The 26,990-nt window shown below is 36.6% G+C and overlaps 1 protein-coding gene across 2 annotated transcripts in view; it reads right to left on the reverse strand.

Moving 5' to 3' along the window:
- Positions 1-26,990, reverse strand: part of SRT2 (sirtuin 2) — a 62,693-nt gene that overhangs the window by 1,198 nt on the left and 34,505 nt on the right. For both annotated transcript variants that reach the window (XM_089998409.1, XM_089998408.1), the window contains exons 9-10: positions 12,910-13,037; positions 233-332 (exon numbers count right to left, since the gene is read on the reverse strand). In XM_089998409.1, coding sequence (XP_089854535.1) covers positions 233-332; positions 12,910-13,037 — 228 coding nt within the window. The remainder of the gene's footprint in view (positions 1-232; positions 333-12,909; positions 13,038-26,990) is intronic.

Raw genomic sequence — 26,990 nt, forward strand, 5'->3', positions numbered from 1 at the left:
CACTCTCTAAGGATACTGGATCTCGGGCTCCGGGGATACATTATTTATATTTTTTAGGGTTGGTTGCTTGACTCATGTTATTACTATTTCAACCCCCTCCCTCTTCGTTTTTGGCTACGGGGAGGGGTAAATATTAAAATAGCATGGGTCAAACCCCCTAAAAAATTAGTAGTGGATTCTTTCCAACATAAAAGGTTGAATATGTAAATCATTGACTGTGAAGGAAATGTACCTCCCCACATCTTGCTTCAATTTTCAATGACACAAAATCATCAGCTCTTGTTGGGCCAATATTGATGATAGCAGTAGATGCACCAGCCTCATGAGCAGCTCTGCAAATGAAGGCAAACAAGCAAACATATTAACATGGTGCGTACATTTGCTAGAATTTCATCTGCATTGCAGTTTTAACTAAAGCAGTAACCACAAAATAGTGAGTCACTCATTAATGGGTTCATCAAACGCCAGCTATTCACACAATTAAAAGGAAAAGAAAAAGGTTAGAAAAGTCTGGGAAATTTACATACTCAGAAACCTTGTATGCACAGAGTTGCAAATGCAGAACTTAAGTGAGCGTTTTATTGACAGTATTCAAATGCAAAATAAGTTCAAAGTAGGTTATTTAAGACTTCCAAACCTTGAAAGAAATGATTTTTCTGATATCCTAAGAGGATTGGAACTGCTCAAATGGAACATGTAACACACTATGATCCTCAGGAAACCTCAAAGGTTGTGCTTCCTTATTCCAGCTTTTGGATGATAATAGATTAGTATCTGCTTTTGGCAGTGACTTGGTGGAACTAGACAATGCTAGCCACTGCCCTGGTTCATTCACTTCTTTTTCTGATAGTGTCTTGATAGAGATGAATTCAATCAAGTTGAGCACAAGTTGATGCAGTAACATGAGTCGAGCTTCAAATGAGAAAGCCGCCATTTTGATTTTACTTGAACCAAGTCAGGATTTTTTTTTACTTTTCAACTTGACCAGTGGACTCATGTTGGCATGCAATCATGCCTTGTCTACTGAAAACACCATTGAGGCAGGAGATGTAATTGAAGTTCTGCAGCTTTCAAGGGCTGTACATAAACCAGCACAAGTCACTGTTTGGAGTTTCGCTTCCTAGTCTCTAGAAATCAATCATAGATCTTTGATTCTCCATTGCAAAAAACTGAATTGCCTTGAGAAACACGAGGAATAACCAAAAACAGCTTCAGAAAATCTCAGACAACATTAACTTGCAAAATGAATGTCAATGCTAGATGCTTACCTCCCAACTTAGGATAACTTATAATACCTATCAATTCAACTGCAGTTTAGTAGGGCAACAGAAAAGCTCAAACATGATTTTTTTCCTCTCTTTTTTCTTTTTTTTTACGTGACCAGAACTTGTGCAATGTGGGTTTTTTTTATCAGCAGTTGATGGTTTAGAATATAGATGCAAAGCCCATCCCCAAGGGGTCCAACATATGTCATAAAGATACCAGTGTGTACGTGACTCAAACATGATACTGATTCGGCAAAATCTTGAAAGGTGTGACACTATGACACACTATATATATTATAAATATAAATATATATAATAAAGTATTTTATATAATTATATTAGCATAAAATTGTTGTATTACTCGTTTAAATTTAAAAAATTATTTTCTTGTTTCGTATTTAATACTTATAAAAACATTTATATCAATTTAATATGTTTATTACAAAATATGTTATCTTGCCCACTTACAAGGGCATTTTTGTAATATTTGTTGTAAGAAGATAGTGACTCTCTCCCTCATGATGTGATTTATTAAAAATAAAAAAATGAGATGTCATGTCTCTTTAATGACATGCTCTCTCTCTCTCTCTCTCTCTCTCTCTCCACGTGAGCAGGTTAATGGCCTTCATAAACAACAAAAGGCTATTTCCTATGTCACATAGGTGCGGGTGCGGATATGGGTGTGGGTGCGGCGATGCGGCACTTTAAAAAAACTTGGGTGCGGGGGTGCGGTGAGGGTATATATATATATATATATATATATATATAATTTTTAACAGTTTTAAGTTAACACTATGTGTATGTGTGTGCATTTATGTATTTATATATAATATAGATAAAAATGGACTTGATTACGGTTAACTGAATCTACTTTTGGATAGAAATGGACCTCAGTATGGTCGACTTCACCTAACACAAAGGAAGCTGTGTCCAAGTGTCGCACCCGTCTGGGTGTGGGTGTGATGCGGGTGCGGTGCCCTGTTAGAAGAGTGTGTGACATAGGCTATTTTCTTTTGGCTTTTTTTTTTGCCAAAATAGGTTTCAGACACCACTGAAATGAGTCGGACAAGTTCTGGAGTGTGTCACCAACGTGTCGCGAGCCAAAACTTGTCGGACTTCGTATCCATACGCATCATCAGTGGCACGGGCCCATTTGGGCATGTCATTGTGACATAGAGTCTAACCACTGTTTTTGCAATCAATTTCAAGAAAAAGGTCATAGATACAAAGAAATCAACACAACATGGGACTGACTGCTTGTCATGGGGGCATGAAGAAATGTCTTGTGTGCATACAATACCTGAATTTGAACCAAGGATTCAAGCATCATTATGTTGACCATGAACATTGGGAAATCCTGATAGGAAATTAATCGTGAATGAATGATGAAGAGAAAGCTCTTGAAGCATATTTGTATGAAGCAATAGAGCATACTGCATTGACCTGTTAATCCTTCCGGCCTAAGTGAACACCTCCAGGCACAGCATAAACCACCCTCATCAGATGGTTTTGCTTTTTCAGGGAAAAAGATCCCTACAATGAATTTCTTCACCCAGAAGATGAAACATTTTTTTGATAGGAATATCAAGGGCATGTTTGCATCACGTGATCAACATTCTCAGGCACCAGTTTCTCATTTTTTCTTCTGGATTGTGATTTTGGGTTGTGTGAGAATGTGTCATATGAGAATATGGCATGGCATGGCATGTCATGGCACTGCTTATTGCAGATTCTCAGCTGAGCATCTAATGCTTGTGAAAGTTGGTCACAAGCTCAGATCCATGACCAATGTTCACAAGTTAGGACTTAAAATTCACATAGAGAATCACTTTCATAGGGCAAAACTTTCTCATGCTTGCAATGTCTTGTGATTCTTCCATTATTATAATTCAAAATCACAAGTTGTGAAATGTTCAGAATCAAGGGTATTGTAAACATGCCCTGAGAGTCCAATCAAATCATCCACCACGTTTTCCAATGTTGAAAATATTGATACAGTATGATATGTATCATTACTATTAAGGTTTTTTATATGAGTGTGTATCGTACTCATAGTGTAACTTACAATACAGTCTTGTATCATATTGTATCGTACGATACAACTATATCTTACTTTAAAAAGGCCGAATTTTAACTTTTTCCATTTTGAGTTTTAAAAGCCTCTTGAGGGCTAACTTTCCCATCTGTGTAGAAGTCATTAGAAGGGAACCCACGCATCCTAGGAGTCATGAGAGCGATTTGGGGGCCGATTCATGCACAAAGGAGAGTTTTTGTAGTCTCAAGTAAGAGTACATTTCCACAATTTTTTCACTAAAGAAAGTGTGTTAAGGTAAAAAACAATCTATATTCTCTGCTTCTTGTTGAGTTTTTTTAGAGGAAGATGACATCGAATGACCTAGCATGAAAATGGAGTGCTCAAGTAACGAGTGGGAATTGATTGAAAATCGAGTGCAAGTTTTTTCATAATATTGTTTTCTAGTTGTATCTCTTAGTTGAAGCATTATTTGGTCAAGACACATCATAATGTTGCCCCATGCACGTCAAGGGATTTGCCAAAGACTTTGAAATGGAAATGTCAAAAATTATTTAACACTTTGATGAAAAAAAACAAAAGAATGAGATGAATGAAGCGAAAATGAGGTATGTGTAGCCATTGGATGATGTTTATGATATACATGATGAACTACCTACTTTTAATCCTACAAAAGTACGAAGCTCTACAACAAAAGGGAAATATATAGCCAGTGCCAGCAGTAGTAGTGCGAGTAAAAAGAGAAGATGAAGAGGAGGATAAGGGAGTTCCTTTAGAAAAGGTAGAGCTAGAGACTCTATTAGAAGTTTTTCCCTCCTAGGACTGCCACTGGGTCGCAGCTCGACATTCGGACTACTATGATCCAAAACATTAGTCGAGTAAGTGAATGTCACGATTGAGAAATAATTTTATGATAACTGCATTTCTTTCACAGTGACAAATTCATTTCATTTGCAGGCCATGACAAATGTCATAACCAGTATCGAGCCTATATATAAAATGACTTCATATCATGATTTGAGAGAAAAAATTCTAGATGATGTTAATAAAGTGATGGCATATTGTGATGAGATCAGGCATTCATTGAAGAAAACTTGGTATAGCATTATGGTGTATGGGTGGACTAACAAAAAAAACAAGGACTGTGATAAATTTTCTTGTCTATTCTCTCAAAGAAACTATGTTTTTGAAATCTATTGATTTGTCTGATATGCCCAAGACGGGAGATGTGTTGCTCAAGGTGTTTAATGAGGTTATGGAAGAGGGGAAAGCTAAAAACATAATTCAATTTATCACTGATAATGCAACAAATTATAAAGCAACAAGTAGAGATTTCGTAAAAAATTATGTGACATTCTTTTAGACCCCATGTGTTACCCACTACATAGACCTCATGCTTGAGGACATCAACATAATAGATGAAATAAAACAAAAAGTTAAATGCTACCAAGAAATTACAAATTTTATTTGCAATCATATATGGATTTTGAGCTTGATGAGAAAGTACATTGATGGTGCTAAGGTGATTCATAGTGTAGTTACGAGATTTACTATGAACTTTTTGATAGTGCAAAATCTAGTAAAGAATAGAGTTGCACTCAGAAAAATGCTTCCATCATATGAGTGGAATGCATATCTCAATTCACAAAAAAGAAAGCCAAAAAAATTTGTGGATGAACTAGGACTCTTATGTGATGTTGATAATCACCATACCTTTGGTGAAAGTTCTTAGATTGGTTAAAAGTGAAGGCAGTGTAATGAAGTGCTAAGGAAGGGATGTGATATCTCTACGAGTCACGCAACCGCATACACACATACAAAGTAGCCACTAATCGGCAAAAATACAATGAACCACAAAAGTGGTAAACACACAAAGTGAGAAGGAATAAAAGTATTTCACTTTAAGAATGGCTTCTAAGAAGCTTACATTACAAGGGGAAAACCCCCTTTATTTATAGACAAAGAGGCACCTTTGGAAGGGCTCCATATGGGACGTTGGAGCCCTTCCAACGGTCATAAATATGACTGTTGGAAGCTCCAACATCCCATATGGTGGGTCCATTTAATAAGAAAAAGAAAAGAAAGAAAAAGAAGAAAAGAAAAGAAAAGGAAAAAGGAAAAGGAAAAGGGAAAAGTAAAAAGAAGGGAGAAAAGTACATATGTGTGTGAATAGGTAAAAAGACAGATTTACCCCTAATGAGTATTACAAAAGAAAATATATATATTTATAAATATATAGATAGACATGTAGACATATATATGTAATATATATGAATATGTGTCATGATCTATATATATAGATATATATAGTACGTATAATTTAACACCCCCCCCCCTCAAACACACGGTGAGATCACCGAGAGTTTGCTAAGGAGGAAGTAAAATTGAGGCGATGGCAAAGCTTTGGTGAAGAAGTCAGCTAGTTGGTACTCGGTGGGAACATATGAAAGTTGAATGGTACCCCGTAAGAACTCATCACGAACATAATGACAGTCCATCTTTATGTGCTTTGTTCGTTTGTGTAAGGTGTGATTGCTGGCAATGTAAACAACACTCTTGTTGTCGCAACACAACTTCAAAGGAGTGGAGAATGAAATGCTCATGTCTTTAAGCAAGCTTCTTAACCAAATAAGTTCAGTAGTGGTTGTAGTCATCGCCCGATATTCTGCCTCTGTAGAAGAAAGAGATACTTTATGTTGCTTCTTATATCTCCAAGATATGAGTGACTCTCCAAGAAATACACAGTAACCTGTGGTGTAAATACGATCATCGGGGTTGCCACCCCCCCAATCAGAGTCAGTATAAGCAAGTAAATTAAGAGATGAGGAAGAAGATAAGAATAAACCTTTTGTTATGGTGTTCTTTAAGTATTTGATGATCTTCATGACCACGACCATGTGAATGGTAGTAGGAGCAGTCTGAAATTGACTTGCACTATGAACAACATGAGAGATATCGGGCCTGATGATAGATAAATATGTTAGTGACCCAATTAATTGACGATAAGAAGTGAGATCTGCTAATGGAGTGTCATAATTGGCTCTCATCTTGGCATTGATCATTTATGGAGTTTCCCCTTTCTTGTCATCTGTTAGCCCAGATCGATCAATGATGTCGGATGCAAGCTTCATCTTAGAAAGGACCCTTGGAGAGTATGCAACTTCAATTCCTAAAAAATACCTTAGAAAACCGAGGTCAGACATATCAAAGTTCTCTTTTAGAATATTTATAATAAGTTCAATACCCTTTTTATCGTTACCGGTAATGATCATAACATCCACATATAGTAACAAAATATTTATATGTTCTCTTGAAGACTTAACAAATAAAGCAGTATCAGTATAGCAAGAAGAAAAACCATTATCAACAACTACTTTGCTAAATAAATCATATCAAGCTTTTTGTGCTTGTTTAAGACCATAAAGAACTTTGTTTAATTTAAGAATATTTCCTTTTCCAATTTCAAGACCAGACGGAGGATCCATAAAGACTTCTTTACATAGATTTTCGTTCAAGAATGCATTTTTAACATCAAGTTGAAAGATAGGCCATTGTTTAATGGATGCTAAGGCAATTAAGGTTCGTACGCTAGTCATCCTAGCTACTGGAGCAAAAGTTTCTTCATAATCAATCCCGTATTCTTGGACGTAGCTCTTGGCAACCAACCGAGCTTTGTATCTTTCGAGAGTTCCATCACATTTGGTTTTAACTTTATATACCCATCTACACCCAATTGGCTTTTTCCTAAGGGTTGTCTTATAATGCTTCAAGTTTTGGCTTTGTTGAGTGCTTCTAATTTAACTCTCATAGCTTCAATCCAATGTGGATGGTCCTTAGCTTCTTTAAATGTGGAGGGTTCATGATACGAGTGTATCATCATGAGACATGTTCTATAGTGAGGAGAGAAGGATTCATAAGACACAAATTTTTGTGGTGGTCTACTATTGCGAAAGGATCTCCTAAGTTGGTTATCTTGAACATGTTCTTCTAAGAAGAAGTCTTGAGAATATCTTTCAAACGCAGTTTGATGTTCATTTCCTAACCGCCGGGTATACACATTAATCTCATTAGGATTTAATACACATTCAAGAGTTTTTGGTGATAATTTGTCTTGTCCTTTAGTAAGAACAAAGCATTTACATCCAAAGATCCTTAGTCTATTAAAATCGAGAGTAATTTTAAACCATTTTTCAAAAAGGGAAACATTTTTTAACGAAGAAAAGGGCATACGATTTATAAGATATGTTGCGGTGAGAATGGCTTCGGCCCAAAAATTTTTGGGAACCGTTTTAGAGACAAGAAGAGTTCTTATAGTCTCAATTAAATGCCTATGTTTCCTTTCTACAAGACCATTTTGTTGTGGAGTTTTTGGGCAAGATCTTTGGTGTATAATTCCGTTTAGTTTGAGGTAATTTTGAAAATCTTTTGACATGTATTCACCTCCGGAATCGGATCTAAAAATAGCCATGTTATTTTGGAATTGGTTTTGAATGAGAATATGAAATTCTTTAAAATTAGAGAAGACATCGGATTTATTTTTAATAATATACACCCATGTGTATCTAGTAAAGTCATCAATAAAGACAACATAGCAAGAATAGTCTCCTTTGGACATAACGGGTGTCGGTCCCCATACATCGGAATGCACAAGTTTGAAGGGTCTTTTTGACACAAAACAACTATGCGAATACGGAAGCAAATGAATTTTTTCAAGTATACAATCATTGCAAGTAAATGTATTTGTATTACAAATTTTTTCCAAAAAAGGAAAAAGATACAACTTAAAGATATTAGGATGTCCAAGTCTCTTGTGCCAAGTCTCAATATCTTTAGATTTAACATAGTTACAAAAAGATTTGGATGGCAAAGAAAAAAAATCCATATAGTATAAGTCTCATCTTCTATGGCCTTGCCCAATCCGCTTCCCGGACCGGAGATCCTGCACATAGCAATGGGTTGGTGAAAAGGAGACACTACATTCAAAACCAGTGATTTGAGAAACAGAAAAAAGGTTCAAACTAAGTTTTGGAATAATTCTTATTTTTGGAACAAAAAAAACTTTATTTTGGCCATAAACTTTTTCAAGGTTTCCAATTCCTTCAACATCTAAAGATGTTCCATCGGTCATGGAAACATATGATTTAAAGGAATTAAGACTTGGTTTTGATAAAAGTGATGCATTTGGAGTCATATAGAAAAAGGCAAGTATCCAAGAGGTCATACCTGAAATGGAGGAAATGGCGGCACCGAAAATAGAAGGTGTAGAGGAGTTCATTCTCATGAATTGTTGGAGAATTTCGGTAAGATGCGCAATGAAATCCTTAATGTCTCCATCTTTCTTTGAATCTTCATTTGAGAAGTCTCTCCAACGAAAGCCACTTTCTTCTTAAGCTTGGGGCAATCTGGTCGAATATGGCCCGGTTCATTACAATGATGACAAACAATCTTTCGTCCTCCACCATTATTTTTCCAAAAGTGAGATGGTTTATATGGTCTAACATTGTTATCGGGTCTAGACACGGCATGAACTTCATCACCTTCCTTTTTTAAGGCCAAACGAGTCTCCTCTTGACATAAGTCGGCTAAGATATCACTAAGGGGAGTGGAAGTCCTATGAAGGAGGGATCCTCTTAGTTGCTCAAATTCGGGACGAAGCCCATGAATAAATTGGAAAAAAAACTTTTTTTTTCCATTTGCTCTTGCCTCATGGCAATAGCACTACATTTCCATTGAGGTTCAAGAAGGTTCATCTCATAAAGAGGATAGAGCATTAAAAGAATCCCTAATACTCATGTCACCTTGCTTTGTTTCTCTAACTTTTTCTTGCAAAAAGAAGTGTCTAGCAAGATCACGTTGTGTGTACATTCCTATCATAAAAAACCAAGCTTCATTGGCTTTCTTGAATTTGGCAAGATTGGTACAAATTTTTGGCTCAACATTATTCTTGAACCATGCTAAAATATGCTCACTTTCACAATCTTCCATTTTATAAGAAAATTCAAGAATGGCCTTTTCTTTTTCTTCTTCATTCAAAGCTCTCTCCTCATTACCTTTAAATTTAGTGAGTTTCAATTGTGGTTCCGGAATGGTTCCACATACATAACCCCAAAGTTTTTTACCTTTGAGATTACTTTTCAGGGCGGCCGCCCACATACAATAATTGGTCCCATTTAATTTAAATGAGAGATCAATTTTTGAATCCCAATCAGTCATCCTTAACCATGGTTGCCAGTTGAGGAAGCGGGAGCGGGAAGCGATACGGGAAGCGGGAGCGGGAAGCGAGGCACTTTCAAAATTTTAGGAAGCGGGGAAGCGTGGGACCACTTAGGAGCGATTCGGGAAGTGTCTCGGAAGCGACCTAGGAAGTGTCTCGGAAGCGACCTAGGAAGCGTCTCGGAAGCGAGGGGGAAGCGAAAAAAATAAAAATAAAAAATAAAAAATACAAAAAATTTGAAAAAAACAGGGGAAGCGAGGGGGAAGCGTGGGGGAAGCGTGATGGGAAGCGCGCTTCCCATTAAAGGGAAGTGTGTCCCCCATTAAAGGGAAACGCGTCCCCCATTAAAGGGAAACGCGCTTCCCAAAAAAGGGGGACGCTTCCCCCCACGCTTCGGAAGCGCGACGTTCCGCGCTTCCCCTTTTAGCTAGGCGCTTCCGGTAACCCTGTCCTTAACATAGGAAATTTGAAAGCAAAAGAGATGAGAGATATTACTTGTCAAAAGAAGTCCAATGAAGATTTTTATCACCTTGCTTTGATACCATGTAATGAAGTGCTAAGGAAGGGATGTGATATCTCTACGAGCCACGCAACCGCATACACACATACAAAGTAGCCACTAATGGGCGAAAATACAATGAACCACAAAAGTGGTATTTGTGGTAAACACACAAAGTGAGAAGGAATAAAAGTATTTCACTTCAAGAATGGCTTCTAAGAAGCTTACATTACAAAAAGAAAAAACCCATTATTTATTTAGATAAAGCGGCCCTTCCAACGGTCATAAATATGACCGTTGGAAGCTCCAACGTCCCATATGGTGGGCCCATTTAATAAGAAAAAGAAAAGAAAGAAAAAGAAAAAAGAAGAAAAGAAAAGGAAGGAAAAGTAAAAAGAAGGGGGAAAAGTACATATGTGCATGAATAGGTAAAAAGACAGATTTACACCTAATGGGTATTACAAAAGAAAATATATATATTTATAAATATATAGATAGACACATAGACATATATATATATATGTAATATATATATGAATATGTGTCATGATCTATATATATATATACAAATATAGATATATATAGTACATATAATTTCACAGGCAGACCAGTTTGGGTTATCTCTATGAGATCATGAATAAAGAAAAAAGAGGTCATCATTGATCATAGGTGGACTAGGCAGCTTTATCAACTTCTTCATATTGCAACATACTATTTGAATCTTGCATTTAGATATTCTCCGACATTTAAACTGGACATGGAAGCGAACAAGGAAATTTTGGATTGCATCGAGAGGTTGATCTCTAATCATCGCATCAAAGATGAAATTCATAAAGAAATAGAGATGTATGATGATGCATTGTATGATATAGGGAAACCTGTAGTAGTGCAGAACTGTTCCACGATGTATCCAAGTAATTTATTTTGTCTATTTAAACTTCATTTTGTTATTTATTTATGATGTTATGTATATACTTTTGTTTTCTCATTTCTTTTTTGTTTTATTTTTAGACATGTGGTGGACCACATTTAGAAGTGATGTTCCAAATTTGAGAGTTTTTTTTATTCGCATTATTAGTCAAACATGGAGTGCAAGTGGATATGAAAGAAACTGCAACGTCTTTAAGCAAAACTATACAAAAAGAAGAAATAGATTAGAGCATAAAAAACTTAATGACCTCATCTTTGTCCGCTACAACTTATAGCTAAGGCAGAAGTGTATAAAATTCTAAAGTTTATTTGTCATTTTCATGTGTTTATTTAAAGTTTTTTTTTATATTATACAAAACTCAACTAATTTTAATTTTTGCATGTCAACGTTTTAGGAAAATTGAGAAGTTATCATCAAGGAGGCATAAAAAATTTGATCCCATCATTCTAAAATATTTTTCGTGTGTTGGATGAATGAGTTCAAAAAAAACCAAGTGTTTTAACTGAAGAGGGCATTCAGTGAATCAACACAAAAGGGCCACAAAAGGTAAATGATGAAGAGCCTATGTATATTGGGGAGGATGTGAATGTAGATGATGAACAAGGAAGAGGAGAAGAAGAAGAAGAAGATAATGATGATGATAATTAAAATCATATACATTTGTTTTTGTTTATATTTTGGAAAAACTTGCTTATGTAAAACTTAAGCATTCATAAAGTGGTTAATTTGTTTTTATTTATGTATTATGAAACTATGAGTCTTATGGCACATTTTTAATTGCATGATATTTCATATTTTGCATTTTTCTTGTTGTAATATTAAACAAATCAAATTACAATAAAGAACCCACTAAGGGCTAACAAGAAACAAAAGAGTAGGGACAATACAATATTCAAGCAAGAACAATCACAAAAGCACTACAAGTGCACACAAGAGCCACAAAAGGGTAAGCACAACACATAAAAAATAAATATATTTACTTGAAAAATACTTGGAAAAGCATTAGAGCATACAAGAATGAGAATGCCTTTAAATAGGCACTCAAGAGTCAAATGGGCTCGTCCAACTAGCTGTTGGACCAGCCCTAACGGCTATAAATATAGCTGTTGGGATCAGCCCAACAGCTATAACCTATGTCGCAGGGATTCGGCCAGACAGGGTTTTTTTTTTTGCCGCACCCCCGCACCCAAGGTTTTTGAAAGTGCCGCACCAGCACCTGCACCCATGTGACATAGGCTATAACATTAAATAAAAAAAGAAAGAAAATAAAAAACAATAAAAAATAATATTCTAAGTCAGCCCCTAGAGGGTTGACACCTATTACATAAGTGAAAAGACTGAAATACCCCTGATGGATATTTCAGTTTACGTATCAAAACACTGTGAATATATATACACTATATTTTAACACTAGTGAGATATGCATTATTATCTTTATTATTTGATCTTTGATGATGTCATATCATAAATGCTTGATACATGATTCTATGGTTGTATCTTGTGCAATTCATCATTGATTCATGTGTTATGATGTTTTTTGGATTTTTCTTGATTTTTTATTTTTTTTCTTGAATTTAAATTTTTTTTTATTAAAAATTGTGATTTTTTTTACAATATGGATCTTTGGGCCCGACAGATAGGGGTTACAATATGCTTTGTACAACCTTGACATTTTCCATGGTGTAAGAAGCCAATGCCATTCTTTTTCTTTATGTTCCAATATTAAAGCATGTTAATTACATGAGCTCACCTTAAAGAATATCTTATGCACCTAAAGTTTACACGAATGGACAAACAGTTATTTTGTTTTCGCTTTTTCTTTGGTCAGAAAGAGATTCTGTGTGAAGAAATATGCAATAGCTGAGAAGCTGCAGCTTTTGATATTTAATGATGACAAAACTACAGCTTCTCGAGAAAGTACAACAAGAACCAAGATAAAGTACCACCATAAAACATTAAGACATCTACCTGACTAGTCGAAAAGCAGACATGGTCATTACTGATGAACCAACTACAAGTAAAGCATCACAGCTTTTTGCAGCTTCCATGGCTATGTCAGCTCTATCCTTCGGGACATTGTCTCCAAAAAATACAACCTTCAAAATTTTAAATTCTGTGAGTATAGGGAAACAATTACAACACAGGTTATCTCTATACAAAAAAGCCTTCAGATGTGTAAGTAGAACTCAAACATATCAAAACTAGAATGAGAAGTTGAAGAATCATAACGACATATTTTTAGTCAGATTGTGCCAACATTAGATCAGGTTTCTTCTTAAGCAGGAGATCTATAACCATCTAAATCAACCAATAATATCAGACTGACATAGTTGAACCATATGGCAAATAACTGACAAAAAAACCAAATTTAGTCAAAGTTTGCCATGTGATTGTGTCACATAAGATGCAACCTTGCCTATCCTCTGGTACTGCATCATTCTTAGTTGATCCTTAGGTCTAACTCAGGAGATAAAGGTGACTATTATCTAAGTCAGATAATTTGATATAAAGCCTGCCTAGTTCATTTAGTTCGCAGGTCACAAGTCAACTAGGAAAGTTTAGATGTTTGAAATCAGGCATGTCTAGGTTCAGGATGGACACAACCTTGTCTACATTTACAAGGTCCAAAGATTGAACAGTAACGATCGTGATGCTCAAGCTTACCAACATGTAGGGACCCCATGGGTGGTAAGAATAAACTCAATGGCTTGTGGTCGTTTTCGATTTTTTATTATGACTTTTCTGTTTTCTGGTCTTGGTTTTCTTTGTCTCAAGGCTCCTTCTTTCTATTTATATAAATATTATTATATCTTATCCCCTTTTTTTAAGGCTGATATCATCTCTAGCTTGCCTTTCTTTTCTTTCTCTGTCACTCTATACTTAGCGCCCTCTATCTTTAATTCTATTCCCACAATGGTCCTGTCCTCCTATGCGTACTTTAAAGCTACAATCAATAATCTAATTCAGGTTCAGTCAACAGCAGGGGAGGGGATTGATTCACAACTTAGTACTACCCGAATCATGAAAATAAGGGCACAAAGAGATCATCTTAACATTTATCAATTTACGGATTGAGTGTTCGGTCTTCGTAGTAAACATGGCCCTAATGCCTTACAGTCTGCTCTAATGTATGAACTTCCCGATCCTCATTCTGCTGAAATGAAACAGAAGTCGTCTAAGCCGAATTCGAGGTTTCTTAGTCATTTCCGGTGGAGTTATCCATCCATCCATTTCACCAAAAGAATAGTACACCTGGGAAAACATCCAATGCAAGCGCCTTTGACGATCGAGATGAAGTGACATACTAATGACAACATTAATCATAGGCATTGACTTTGAAGTAGGAAGCTCTGCTCCCTTGTGTTACGGTACTCCACCTTGCAAGGGCCCCTCCTCCCATACGAAGAAGACCAAAATCCATACCTGGATCGGGCACCCCCAAATAGATTAAATCTTAATGAGTCAAAATTGAGTTTTTTTAAGGAAAATTTATCGTAGATTAACCAGTGAAACACTGAGTTTTGATGCTTTAAAGAATGCCTTTGGAAACAGCCCATATAGTTTACCTGCTCGCCTACTACGGTTAAGGGAAATGTTTCTGTCGAAAGGCAAACTATGTGAGGCAAACTATGTGGATAGTACGATAGCGCAACTTCCATCCCAAAGCAGAGATAGAGTCCTTGTCATCCATCGGACTGAAAATGACGAGCATTCCTATCGAGCTTTCATGTTAAGCAAGAAAAACCTGTGGTGGGGAACGTCTGTGAATCTAATCAAGAAAGCAGATTTCGCTGAGGAGATTGCAGAGGAAGTCGATGTAATAGTAAATGGAGCAGCCAATACAACTCTTTGATGAAAGGTTCTTGCATCTCCTCCGTGAATGTGCATGGGTCTATTATGACTAGATTGTTACAAATCGCTCCGAATCGTCTACTTTTATTCACACAAAAAGGCTTCTCAAAAAAAATTTAAGGTATTATTAAGCTCTTGGCATAAATACTAGAGAACCTTGTCGACTTATAAGCTTTGCAAAGAGGTGAAAGAAAAAAAAGCTCTTCCTACAAGTATCGACTGGTAAGTAAATTAACACTTGGATAAAAAAACAACATTTTGTATCTATCCACTTCAAAACAATCAAATGGGTCTTTCCTCTAGCACAACATACGTTAACGGTCAAAGACAAGGTAGAATCTTAGAGAATCCCCTCTGCATAGGAGACAACATAGCAAGGGAGAGAGTAAAAAGACACTTTAGAAACCCCTCCAAGATCCCTCCTTGTGTTGGATGTTGAAGCGAAAAGAAAGTGGGGTTCCTCAGTGTCATGTTTATACCACAAGTATTCATATACTAACTAACTAACAGGATTTCTCCACTAACTAACTTTCGAAAAAATTCCGAGTTCATAGAAAAGACCATACCACAGGAAGGTTAAGGAACCAAGGAAAAAAAAACCACTTTCTTCCTCACGTCCAGGAGGGTCATTAGATAGGAATCCGAAGACGAAGAGAGAAAGAAGAAAACTACTGTGTAAACGAACAGAGAGTATGACAAGGACTCCAGCTCCGCTTTGGGATGGAAGATTGGATTTCCATTAACTCGTGTACCCCTTTTCTTGATCCACCTCTAATCAACCATATGTAAGCTTAATAGGATGCTAAAAATATGTCTTTGGCTATCATATGCAAGCGAAATTCGTTGAATAAAGAGTTTCTCGAACCGGTACCATAAGGAGTATTATAGGACTACTCTCTCTAACAAAAACTTGAAAATCATTAGTACAAGAACCAAAATGAGAAAGGCAATTAGTACAAGAACCATAATGAGAAAGGTCAATCAATTATTCCTTGCATCTTGGTAATGCAAAGCGCTTTCTTTTAAATAAGCATCTGGTTTCATCTTTCTTTCGTGAGTTAACCCATCTTTTGCCAAAAGGGATTGTAGTAATTCAGGATCTATACTACTTGGAATGACTCTCATATTGAGAAATTCTGTCTAGTGACATTTGATCACAGAAGCCCTTGACAACTGCATGAATCACTAATAATTTGTTTTTCAATAGGAAGTGGTTCAACTGTGGTTGTTTGGGAACTTCTGTAAGCCTCACACCTCTATTTGGTAATGCCTGAGTAGCAGCATCAAGGTCTAACCCAAATTAAGCAAGGGCAGCCACTTCACGATATTGTGCCAATTCTAGTTTTGAACTACCGCGGACTTGTTTCATAGCTCTCAACTGAGCGGCAGACCTGACACGACTGACAGATGAGCCGAAGTTAATAACAGGTCTAATTCTATGATAAAAGAGCTTTGTTTCCGAACAAATTTATCCATCAGTAATGGGATCACATTGGTGGAGATATAGTTTGGTACATCTCCTGCTTGTGTTTCAATGACGGGTAACGCGGTCAACCTACCCGCACCTATCTGGTCCGATCGTTTAGCGGCTCTTTCTAAGAGACAGGAATGTAAATAGAAAACATCCCAGGGAAAGCCTCATGTCCTGGTGGTCGGCATAACAATAATGACATTTGTAGAAAGGACAGATATCTTTAAAAGAAATGACAGTGTTAGTCACAGCCATTCACATTGATATATGCTCTTCATTTCTAATGTATTGTTACATAACAAGACACTGAGTATCATGAAGGTGTAATCGCACATTATCGATCTGAACATCAAGACCATTAAAACAAAAAATGTGTGCACAATTTGTCATAGACAATGTGAGGAGCTCCCCTTTATTCTTGTTTCGATCAATAGAAAACATAATTTTTTTAGCTCTGTCAAATACACAAAAGATACTCTTGCCTTTGCTTACTTCTCCACTCGAGATCTTCTTGCAAAGCTCTCAGAATGGCTGTATTTCCAACCAATTTCTGGAAACTTTGGCTGTATTTCCAAGCCTCACAATGGTTTTCACAAGCCTCACAGCACTAACTTTGGAAAGTTTGGCTGTATTTCCAACCAATTTCTGACCACCTATAAATGGAGAACATGTTAAAATGTACCTATTATATATATATATACTGTATATTACATCAATACCCGATAGGGGTATTTTTGTAATTTCACATAGTTGTTTTAGAAAAAACTATTTTCCTTTTTTGAATAAATGTATTTTTTATTTCTTATTTTTTTAATTCTTTTTATTCTTTTTTGAGGACCTAAAAGGGGCTCCAACCATAGAGTCGTTGGAGCCCCCAACGGTCACAAATGTGACCGTTGGGGGCTCCCAACGACTCTATGGGAGCCCCCTTTTGGCTCTCCTTTTGAGGTCATTTGGCCCTCCTTTTTCCTCCTCTTCCTCTTGTATAAATAGGGGTGATCCCCTGTAATGAAATAAGCGGAAGAAACCAAGAATGCTAAAGCATTCACTATGTCCCACACGGACAAATGCAACAAGCACAAGAGAGAAAATCCACTAAGGGATATACAAAGGGCCTTATAAAAAGGCTACACACATGAAAAATAATATCACTATTATTGAAGAGGAGCTCTCAAGAGCAATACCACATACATGGGGGGTTCCCCCTATTTATAAGAAGAGGAGACCAAAGGGGCTCCCAATAGAGTCGTTGGGAGCCCCCAACGGTCACATATGTGACCGTTGGGGGCCCCAACGACTCCATTGTGGGGCCCCTTTTCGGTATCCAAAAAATACAAAAATAAAAATAAAAATAAAAATAAAAAATAGTGAAATACGAGAAACAAAATAAGTACCCCTATGGGGTACTTTGTGAAATGACCATAATACCCCTATCGGGTATTATGGTATTATTACATATGTTTTAACACCCCCCCTCAAACTTTACGGGGGAATGACCGAAAGTTTGCCAAGGAGGAACAAGAAGCGAGGAGCAGGCAGGGCTTTGGTGAAGAAATCAGCAAGTTGATATTCTGAAGTGACATATGGCAGTGTTACTGTCCCACGAAGATATTCATCACGTACATAATGACAATCCATTTCAATATGTTTCGTCCTCTCATGGAAAGTGTGGTTGCTGGCAATGTAGATAGCACTTTTGTTGTCGCAACAAAGCTTCGAAGCCCCGGTAATTTCGACTCCCATATCTTGAAGAAGACTTCGAAGCCACACCAGCTCCATTGTAGTGGTTGCCATAGCCCTGTATTCTGCTTCAGTAGAAGACAATGAGACTTTCTGCTGCTTCTTGCACCTCCAAGCAATTAGCGAATCTCCTAGGAATACACAAAAGCCAGTAGTTGAGATTCGATCATTTGGGTTTCCTCCCCAGTCAGCATCAGTATAAGCTAGTAAATCTAAGGAAGAGATTGAGGATAGGAATAGCCCTTTAGTCAAAGTATTTTTAATATATCGAATGATCTGGAGCACAGCACTCATATGCACAGATGTAGGAGCATGCTGAAATTGGCTTGCAGAGTGCACAGCATGAGCAATATCGGGCCTGGTGATAGTCAGATAGGTGAGGGAGCCTATGAGTTGCCTGTAGGGCGTAGGATCGTCCAGCAGAACTCCATCCTCCAGTCGTAGTTTAGCATTGATAACCTCGGGAGTCTCCACCTTTTTATCATCTGAAATCCCAGATTTGGAGCATATGTCTGCAGCAAGCTTCATCTGTGACAGTATATACCCTCGAGGAGAGTATGCAACTTCTATGCCAAGAAAGTACCTGAGAAAACCCAAATCAGACATATCAAAATTATGTTTTAACATATTTTTAACTTTAAGAATATCGCTTTCATCATTGCCAGTGATGATCATATCATCAACATAAAGCAGAAGGATGATGATACTATTACCTGCATTTTTAACAAAAAGAGCAGTGTCAGTATAACATGAGCGAAATCCCAATTGTAACATGATAGCACTAAATCTATCATACCAAGCCTTAGGGGCTTGTTTAAGACCATATAAGGCTTTTAATAACCGAAGGGTTTGACTTTGGTTAACATTGATTCCCGGCGGAGGATCCATATATACTTCTTCATTCAACTGACCATTAAGAAAAGCATTTTTAACATCTAATTGGAATATAGGCCATTTCTTAGATGATGCTACCGCAATTAAAGTTCTAACGCTTGTCATGCGAGCCACGGGAGCAAAAGTCTCCTCATAATCGATGCCATATTCTTGTGAGTATCCCTTAGCAACTAATCTAGCTTTATAGCGCTCTAGGGAACCATCACTTTTTGTTTTGACTTTGTAGACCCATCGACATCCTATAGCTTTCTTATTTGGAGGAAGGTGAACTATTTCCCAAGTTTTAGCTTTATTTAAAGCATCTAGTTCAACTTTCATTGCTTCAACCCAATGAGGTATACTTTTTGCTTGATTATAATGGGAGGGTTCATAGTAAGAATGCAAGGCTATTAGACAAGCTCTATATTTAGGTGAAAGAGTTTCATATGAGACAAACCTATTAGGTGGGATTGATTCTCTAGAAGAACGCCTAAGGGAGGTTTCTTCTAGGGGTTCATTAAGCCGCAAGAATTTTTCTAAAGCACTAATAGGTTGGGCTTCCTCACGCCGAGTGTATACTTCGAGATTGTCACCATTAGTTGGTGATACATCATCATCATGAGAATCATGAGTATTTTCTAAAATTTCCGGATGACTCAAAGAGTCATCATTTGAATCTTCTAAAAGATCATTGATAAACATATAATCAATTTCATTTGATTTTTCCAATATGTCAAATCCATTTTCATCTTCTAAAAAGGTTACATCTTTGGAGACAAATAACTTATTGTTTTTATGATCAAAGCATCTATAGCCTTTTTTATTTTCACCATATCCTAAAAATACACATTCTATTGCTTTAGGTGACAATTTATCTCTTTTATGTAAAAGAACAAAGCATTTACACCCAAAAATCTGAAGACGATTGTAGTCGGGTGTCATATTAAAAAGTTTTTCATAAGGAGAGATATTATTCAATTTTGAAGATGGCATCCTATTGATTAAATAGGTGGAGGTTAACACGGCTTCGGCCCAAAAATTTTTAGGAATATTTTTAGAAATGAGTAAGGATCTAGTGGTTTCCAAAATATGCCTATGTTTTCTTTCCGCTAGACCGTTTTGTTGAGGAGTTCTTGGGCAAGATTTTTGATGACAAATGCCATGTTGTTTTAGATATGCTTGAAAATCATTTGATAAGTATTCTCCACCCGAATCGGATCTAAGAATGGATATTTGACTTTGAAATTGATTTTGAATTTTTGCATGGAATTCTTTAAAAAAGTTAAAAACTTCCGATTTAAAGTTAAGAAAATAAATCCATACATATCTAGTATAATCATCAATAAAAGTAACATAATATGAATAACCACCTTTAGATAGAACCGGAGATGGCCCCCAAACATCGGAATGCACCAATTCAAAAGGTCTTGTTGTCACAAAGGATCTAATAGGAAAAGGAGTAGACTTCATTTTGCCAAAAATGCAATCTTTGCAATTGATATCTTTTTCTTTACAAAACTTGTTTCCAAAAGGAAAAAGATACATTTTAGAGTAACTTGGATGTCCAAGCCTTTTATGCCAAGTTTCAATATTTTTGTCTTGGACATAAGTACAAAATGAGGTATTTGGAAGCATTAAATTATCCATAAAATAAAGGTCTCCCTTCCTATGGCCTTGCCCAATCCGCTTCCCGGACCGGAGATCCTGCACAAAGCACCCTTGGGATGAGAAAGATATTTCACATCCATGGTCGGCTATTTGAGAAACGGAAAAGAGGTTAAGATTTAATTTTGGAACTATTCTAACTTTTGGAACAAGGAAATTTTGAACATTTTTAGAATCAAGAGTTCCAACACCATTTATTTTGAGAAAAGTTCCATCGGCCGTAGAGACACAAGACATTTTTGAATTGGTGTGCACATTGGTTAATGCATTTTCATGAGGGGTCATGTGAAAAGAAGCTCCGGAATCTAAAATCCAAGAGTACGTACCGGGAGGTGATGATGAGGCAATGGCGGCACCGGAGGTGGAAGAAGTGACCTTTAAGATTTGTTGAAGAGCCAAGGAGATTTGTCCAAGAGTGTCTTTGAGATCCCCGTTCTTGCCGTCATCTTCTTTGGTGGTGGATTCTTCAACGGAAGCCACCTTTGGCTTGAATGCCCCATTTAGCTTTGGACAAACGGGTTTAATATGTCCCGGCTCATAACAATGGTGACATATAATCATTTTTCTTCCACCACTCCCTTGCTTACCAAAATGAGGTGGTTTGTATGTTTTAACATGATTGCCGGGTTTAGATACGGCAAGAACTTCCTCTATGCTTTTACCCATGCTATGCCTAGTCTCTTCTTGAGTAATCTCGGCAATAGCTTCTTCTAAGGGAGGAAACGTGGATCTATGGAGAAGTGAGGATCTCACTTGTTCAAATTCGGGACGAAGCCCAAATAAAAATTGGAACAATCTATCTTGTTCCATTTGTTTTTGTCTTAGAACCACATCCTCCATAGATACCCATTTAGGCTCTAAAAGAGCCAATTCATCCCACAAAGGATTTAGAGCACTATAGTAATCTTGTATGCTCATGTCGCCTTGTTTTGTGGTTCTTACTTTTTCTTGCAAGAAATAAGCTCTTGCAAGATCCTTTTGGGTAAACATACCCTTCATAAAAAACCAAGCTTCATTTGCCCGGCGGAATTTTGCAATATTTGCACATACCTTAAGTTCGACATTATTCATAAACCGTGCAAGGATTTTTGCATGGTTGCTCTCCCAATCTTCCATTTGATGATTATAATCTTCAATGGCTTTGAGACGAGCATCGCCTTCAAGTGCTTTCTCTTGATCTCCTTCCATCTTTGTGAGCTTAAGTTGGGGTTCCGGAACGGTTCCCATTACATAACCCCAAAGTTTCTTGCCTTTGAGATTATTCTCCATTGCGGATGCCCACATCATGTAATTTTTTCCATTGAGTTTGAATGATAGATCGATCTTGACTTCCATTGCTACACAAGGAAGATGTGAGAAAGAAAGGAAGTAGAGAGAGACAAGATTTTACCTTTAGAAGATCAATTGGCTCTGATACCATGTAATGAAATAAGCGGAAGAAACCAAGAATGCTAAAGCATTCACTATGTCCCACACGGACAAATGCAACAAGCACAAGAGAGAAAATCCACTAAGGGATATACAAAGGGCCTTATAAAAAGGCTACACACATGAAAAATAATATCACTATTATTGAAGAGGAGCTCTCAAGAGCAATACCACATACATGGGGGGTTCCCCCTATTTATAAGAAGAGGAGACCAAAGGGGCTCCCAATAGAGTCGTTGGGAGCCCCCAACGGTCACATATGTGACCGTTGGGGGCCCCAACGACTCCATTGTGGGGCCCCTTTTCGGTATCCAAAAAATACAAAAATAAAAATAAAAAGAAAAATAAAAAATAGTGAAATACGAGAAACAAAATAAGTACCCCTATGGGGTACTTTGTGAAATGACCATAATACCCCTATCGGGTATTATGGTATTATTACATATGTTTTAACATCCCCTTGTGTATTAATCATCTTGGAGAGCTTCTCTCTCTTTTCAATAAGAGGCTTTGTATATTGTTGCCTTCTTAAAGGCTTGTGCTTGTATCGTCCCTTCGTGGACTTGTGATATTGTCTCTTTTATTCATTGTTGTATGTGCTTGTATGCACTCTTTATATTTCCGCAATATCTCATTACACAACAACAACATCATAATGGAAGAAAATGGCTTTGATTGTGGAAGTATCTACTTATTATATAGTTTCTAGATAGGCTGTTGAATGCCATATTTCTTTATAGTATGATTTTTTGGATATTTCTGCATTTCACCCCTTCCTTTTATTGACCTGATATATATAAACTCTTGAAGGGGATTTAGCATTCCTGAATCGGATGCTATTCTTGCATTATTTTCTATTTCATGACATCAAAGCTGAGTGACTCTTGGATTTTACTTCCATTTTTCAACTTAATTATTCCAACAAGTCAATTATTTAGTCTTAGTTGGTTTTTTGTTTTCTCTTTGCAGCATTGACGATCCCACATGCTAACACCAGCAGCCAATGTTCCCCATCTGAAAAATATCGATAAAAACTTTAAAATTCTCCAATAATTAGTTTTGATACCTCTTATTATTGTAACCAGTATTCTCTTTGAATTTTTGTTGTTTGAGCCCTATGCTGTGAAAAATGAGTCCATTTATGTCCAACAGCAGCTATAAGGTTTGCGACACAAAATCCTCACGTTAGTGTCATGACTTGGAATCGGGAGTCCCATGACTAAGAATCAGATTTCTCACGACCAGGAATTGGGAATCCCGAGGAATTGGGATTCCTACTTCAAGGGATTTCAGTAACTATGTGTTAAATTGTAATTTATAAGACAATGTATTTTCTATATATATTTTCTATATATAAAAGAAGATACATATACATATATATATATATATTTAATATATGTATATGTATTCATCTACTTGTATATATAAAATATATATTTCTTTATTGTATTGGTTGTAGGGGTATTTTAGTCATTTCTACATTTTACGCATATTCATGTTTTTGAATATGATTGTAATTCCTCCTTTTTATTTTTTTATTTTTGTAATTTTTTTCATTTCTTATTTTTGTTTTTTTTATATAATGTACATTGTACAACAGTCAGCCATTGACTGTGTACACAGTTTTAAAAATATAGGTGTTGGGCTGATTCCCAACGTCTCTAATAAGAGCTGTTGGGAATAGCCCAACGTCTCTTAAGTTTGCTTATAAATAAGGGCTATGTGAGCCCATTGTATGAATGTATTAGAGTAAGGAGTTGTCTAGCTTATAAACACTGTGCATTTATTGCACTTCTTTTGTGGTGTAAAGCTTATAAACACTGTGCATTTATTTTGTGTATTGAGTATTTGAAATATCAAGTTATTTGATAACTTGATTGTTTGCAAGGATTCTTCACACTATGGACTCTAACCTATCAATTTGAACCAAATCAGTGAAGAACTGTCCTTCATTATGCTTTTGTTCCAGTGACTTCATTGCCATGTTCAGCTAGATCACAGCCACTTAATGGATGTTGAGGTCTGCAAAGATTGATGAGACTTCAAGTTCCTATTCAGGTCAGAGCCACTCATTGCAATTTCTTTGTTAAAATATATGTAATTCATATTATATATATATATATATATATATATATATTTATATACATATATATATTATCTAAAATACCCAATAGGGGTATTTTAGTCATTTCACAAGTACCCGATAAGGGGGGTACTTGTTTCTTTTCATTTCTTTTTTGTAAATTCTTTTTTCATTTTTATTTTTTATTTTTTTGTATTTTTGCCCACCTAAAAGGGGCCCCACCATGGAGTCGATGGGGCCCCCAACGGTCACATTTGTGACCGTTGGGGGCTCCCAACGACTCCATAGGAGCCCCTAGGTGGCTCTTCTTTTAAGGCCATAAGGCCACCCCTCTTCTCCTTCTTTTGTGTATAAATAGGGGTGTACCCCTCTTGTATTCTTCACTCTTGAGAGCTCTCTCTCTTTTCAATAAGAGACATTTATATTTTTATGTTGTGTTGTCTCTTGTGGGTTTGGGTGTTAGCCCCTTTGTTTGTTCATTAGTGGATGTTGTAAGTGCTTAACACACTCTTTGCTTTTCCGCATATTTCATTACATGGTATCAGAGCCTTGTGTACGCTCTTCTTCTTAATATAGCTAGTTGTGTAGCTATATTTTTTTCTTGTTGTATCTCTTTTCGTTTTGTCCACTTGTGAGTGATTAAAATGGAAGTAGAACAAAAGATTGATCTCTCCTTCAAGCTCAATGGCTCCAACTACATGATGTGGGCCGTCGCCATGGAGAACAACCTCAAAGGTAAAAAACTTTGGGGATACGTTATGGGCACCATTCCGGAACCACAACTCCAACTAACTAAGATGGATGGTGATCAAGAAAAAACTCTTGAAAGAAATGCCCGCATGAAGGCTATTGAAGATCACCAATCTAAAATGGAAGATTGGAAAAGTAAGCATGTCAAGATTCTTGCTTGGTTCATGAACAATGTGGAGCTCAAGATTTGCGCCAACATTGCCAAGTTTCGGATGGCTAATGAAACATGGTTCTTTATGAAAGGTACGTTTACTTAAAAAGACCTTGCTCGTCAATTCTTTTTTCAAGAAAAAATCCGGACTATCAAGCAAGGAGAAATGAGTGTAAGGGATTACTTTAGCACTCTTGGACCCCTATGGGATGAACTATCTTTACTAGAACCAAAATGGGTTTCTAGTGTAGATGTGGAATTAAGGAGAGAACAAATAGAAAAAAAAACACTTTTTCTAATTTTTACATGGGCTTAGGCCCGAATATGAACAAGTTAGATCTTCCCTTCTTCATAGATCTAAGTCTCTTCTCTTGGAAGATGTCATAGCCAAAATATGTCAAGAAGAAACTCGTCTTGGCATGATTAAAGGAGGAGATGATGTCTTTGCCTTATCAAAACCCGACAACCATATGAAAGCTTACAAACCTCCACATTTTGGAAAGCAAAATAATTATAATGGCAACTATAGAAAAGCCATTTGCCATCATTGTCAAGAGCCGGGTCATATAAGACCTAATTGCCCTAAGTTGAATGAGGCACCTAAAAATAAGGTTGCTTCCGTTGAAGAAGTCACTCAAAAGAAAGAAGAAACCATCAAAGGGAATGAATCTTTTTCTCTTGCTCAACTATCAGAAGCACTACAAACTCTACTCAAGATACCATCAACCTCGGGTGCCGCCATAGCTTCTTCCTCTCCTCCAGGTATGTCTTCTTGGATCCTTGACTCTGGAGCTTCCTTTCATATGACCCCACTTGAAAATGAGCTTTCTGATTTGTGTAAAAACTATAAAAACTCCTATGTTTCAACTGTCGATGGTACATCTTTATAAGTAAAAAGTTTTGGAACTTTAAACTTTCTCAAAGATTTCTTTGTGCCAAACGTGAGAGTTGTACCTCAACTTAATTTAAATTTGCTTTCTGTTTCTCAAATATGTGATCATGGATGTGAAATCTACTTCTCAACTAAGGATTGCTCTATACAAGATCTCCGGTCCGGGAAGCAGATTGGGTAAGGCCATAGGAGGGGAGATCTCTATTATATGAGCAACTTGAAACTCCCCACTAACTCTTTTTGTAACCATGTCCAAGATAAAAATATTGAAATTTGGCATCAAAGACTTGGACATCCAAGTTTCTCAAAAATGTACTCCTTTCCATTTGGAAAGAAATTTTGTAATGAGAAACATTTTGTTTGCAAAAGTTGTATTTTTGGCAAAATGAAATTCACTCATTTTCCAAACCGAACTTTTGTGTCCAAAAGACCTTTTGAGTTAGTCCATTTGGACGTTTGGGGTCCTTCCCCGGTCATGTCTAAAAGAGGGTACTCCTATTACGTTACTTTCATTGATGACTACACTAGGTATGTGTGGATCTACTTTCTCAATTTAAAATCTGAAGTCTTTGACTTCTTCAAAAAATTTCATATGATAGTTAAAAATCAATTTTCAAGTAATATCTCTACTCTTAGATCCGATTCGGGTGGAGAATATTTATCAAATGAATTTCAAAATTATTTAGAAGTAAATGGAATTTGTCATCAAAGATCGTGTCCTAGGACTCCCTAACAAAACGGCTTGGCCGAAAGAAAGCATAGACACATCATGGAAACCACTAGGACACTCCTTATTTCCAAAGAAATTCTGAAGAGTTTTTGGGCCGAAGCGGCCTTAACCTCAACTTACTTAATAAATAGAATGATATCTTCATCTTTACAAAATACATCTCCATATGAAAAACTATTTGAAAGAACACCCGATTTTAATAGATTAAGAATTTTTGGGTGTAAATGTTTTGTCCTTACACATAAACGGGACAAATTATCTCCTAAAGCTATTGAATGTGCTTTCTTGGGATATGGAGAAAATCAAAAGGGTTTTAGATGTTTTGACTTGAAAAATAACAAACTCTATGTATCCAAAGATGTAACCTTTTTGGAAAATGAAAATGGTTTTGTGAAAACTAAAGATATTGACGAA

The sequence above is a fragment of the Nuphar pumila genome, chromosome 2 (genome assembly GCF_984573655.1).
Source record: "Nuphar pumila chromosome 2, dmNupPumi1.hap1.1, whole genome shotgun sequence".
Lineage (NCBI taxonomy): Eukaryota > Viridiplantae > Streptophyta > Magnoliopsida > Nymphaeales > Nymphaeaceae > Nuphar > Nuphar pumila.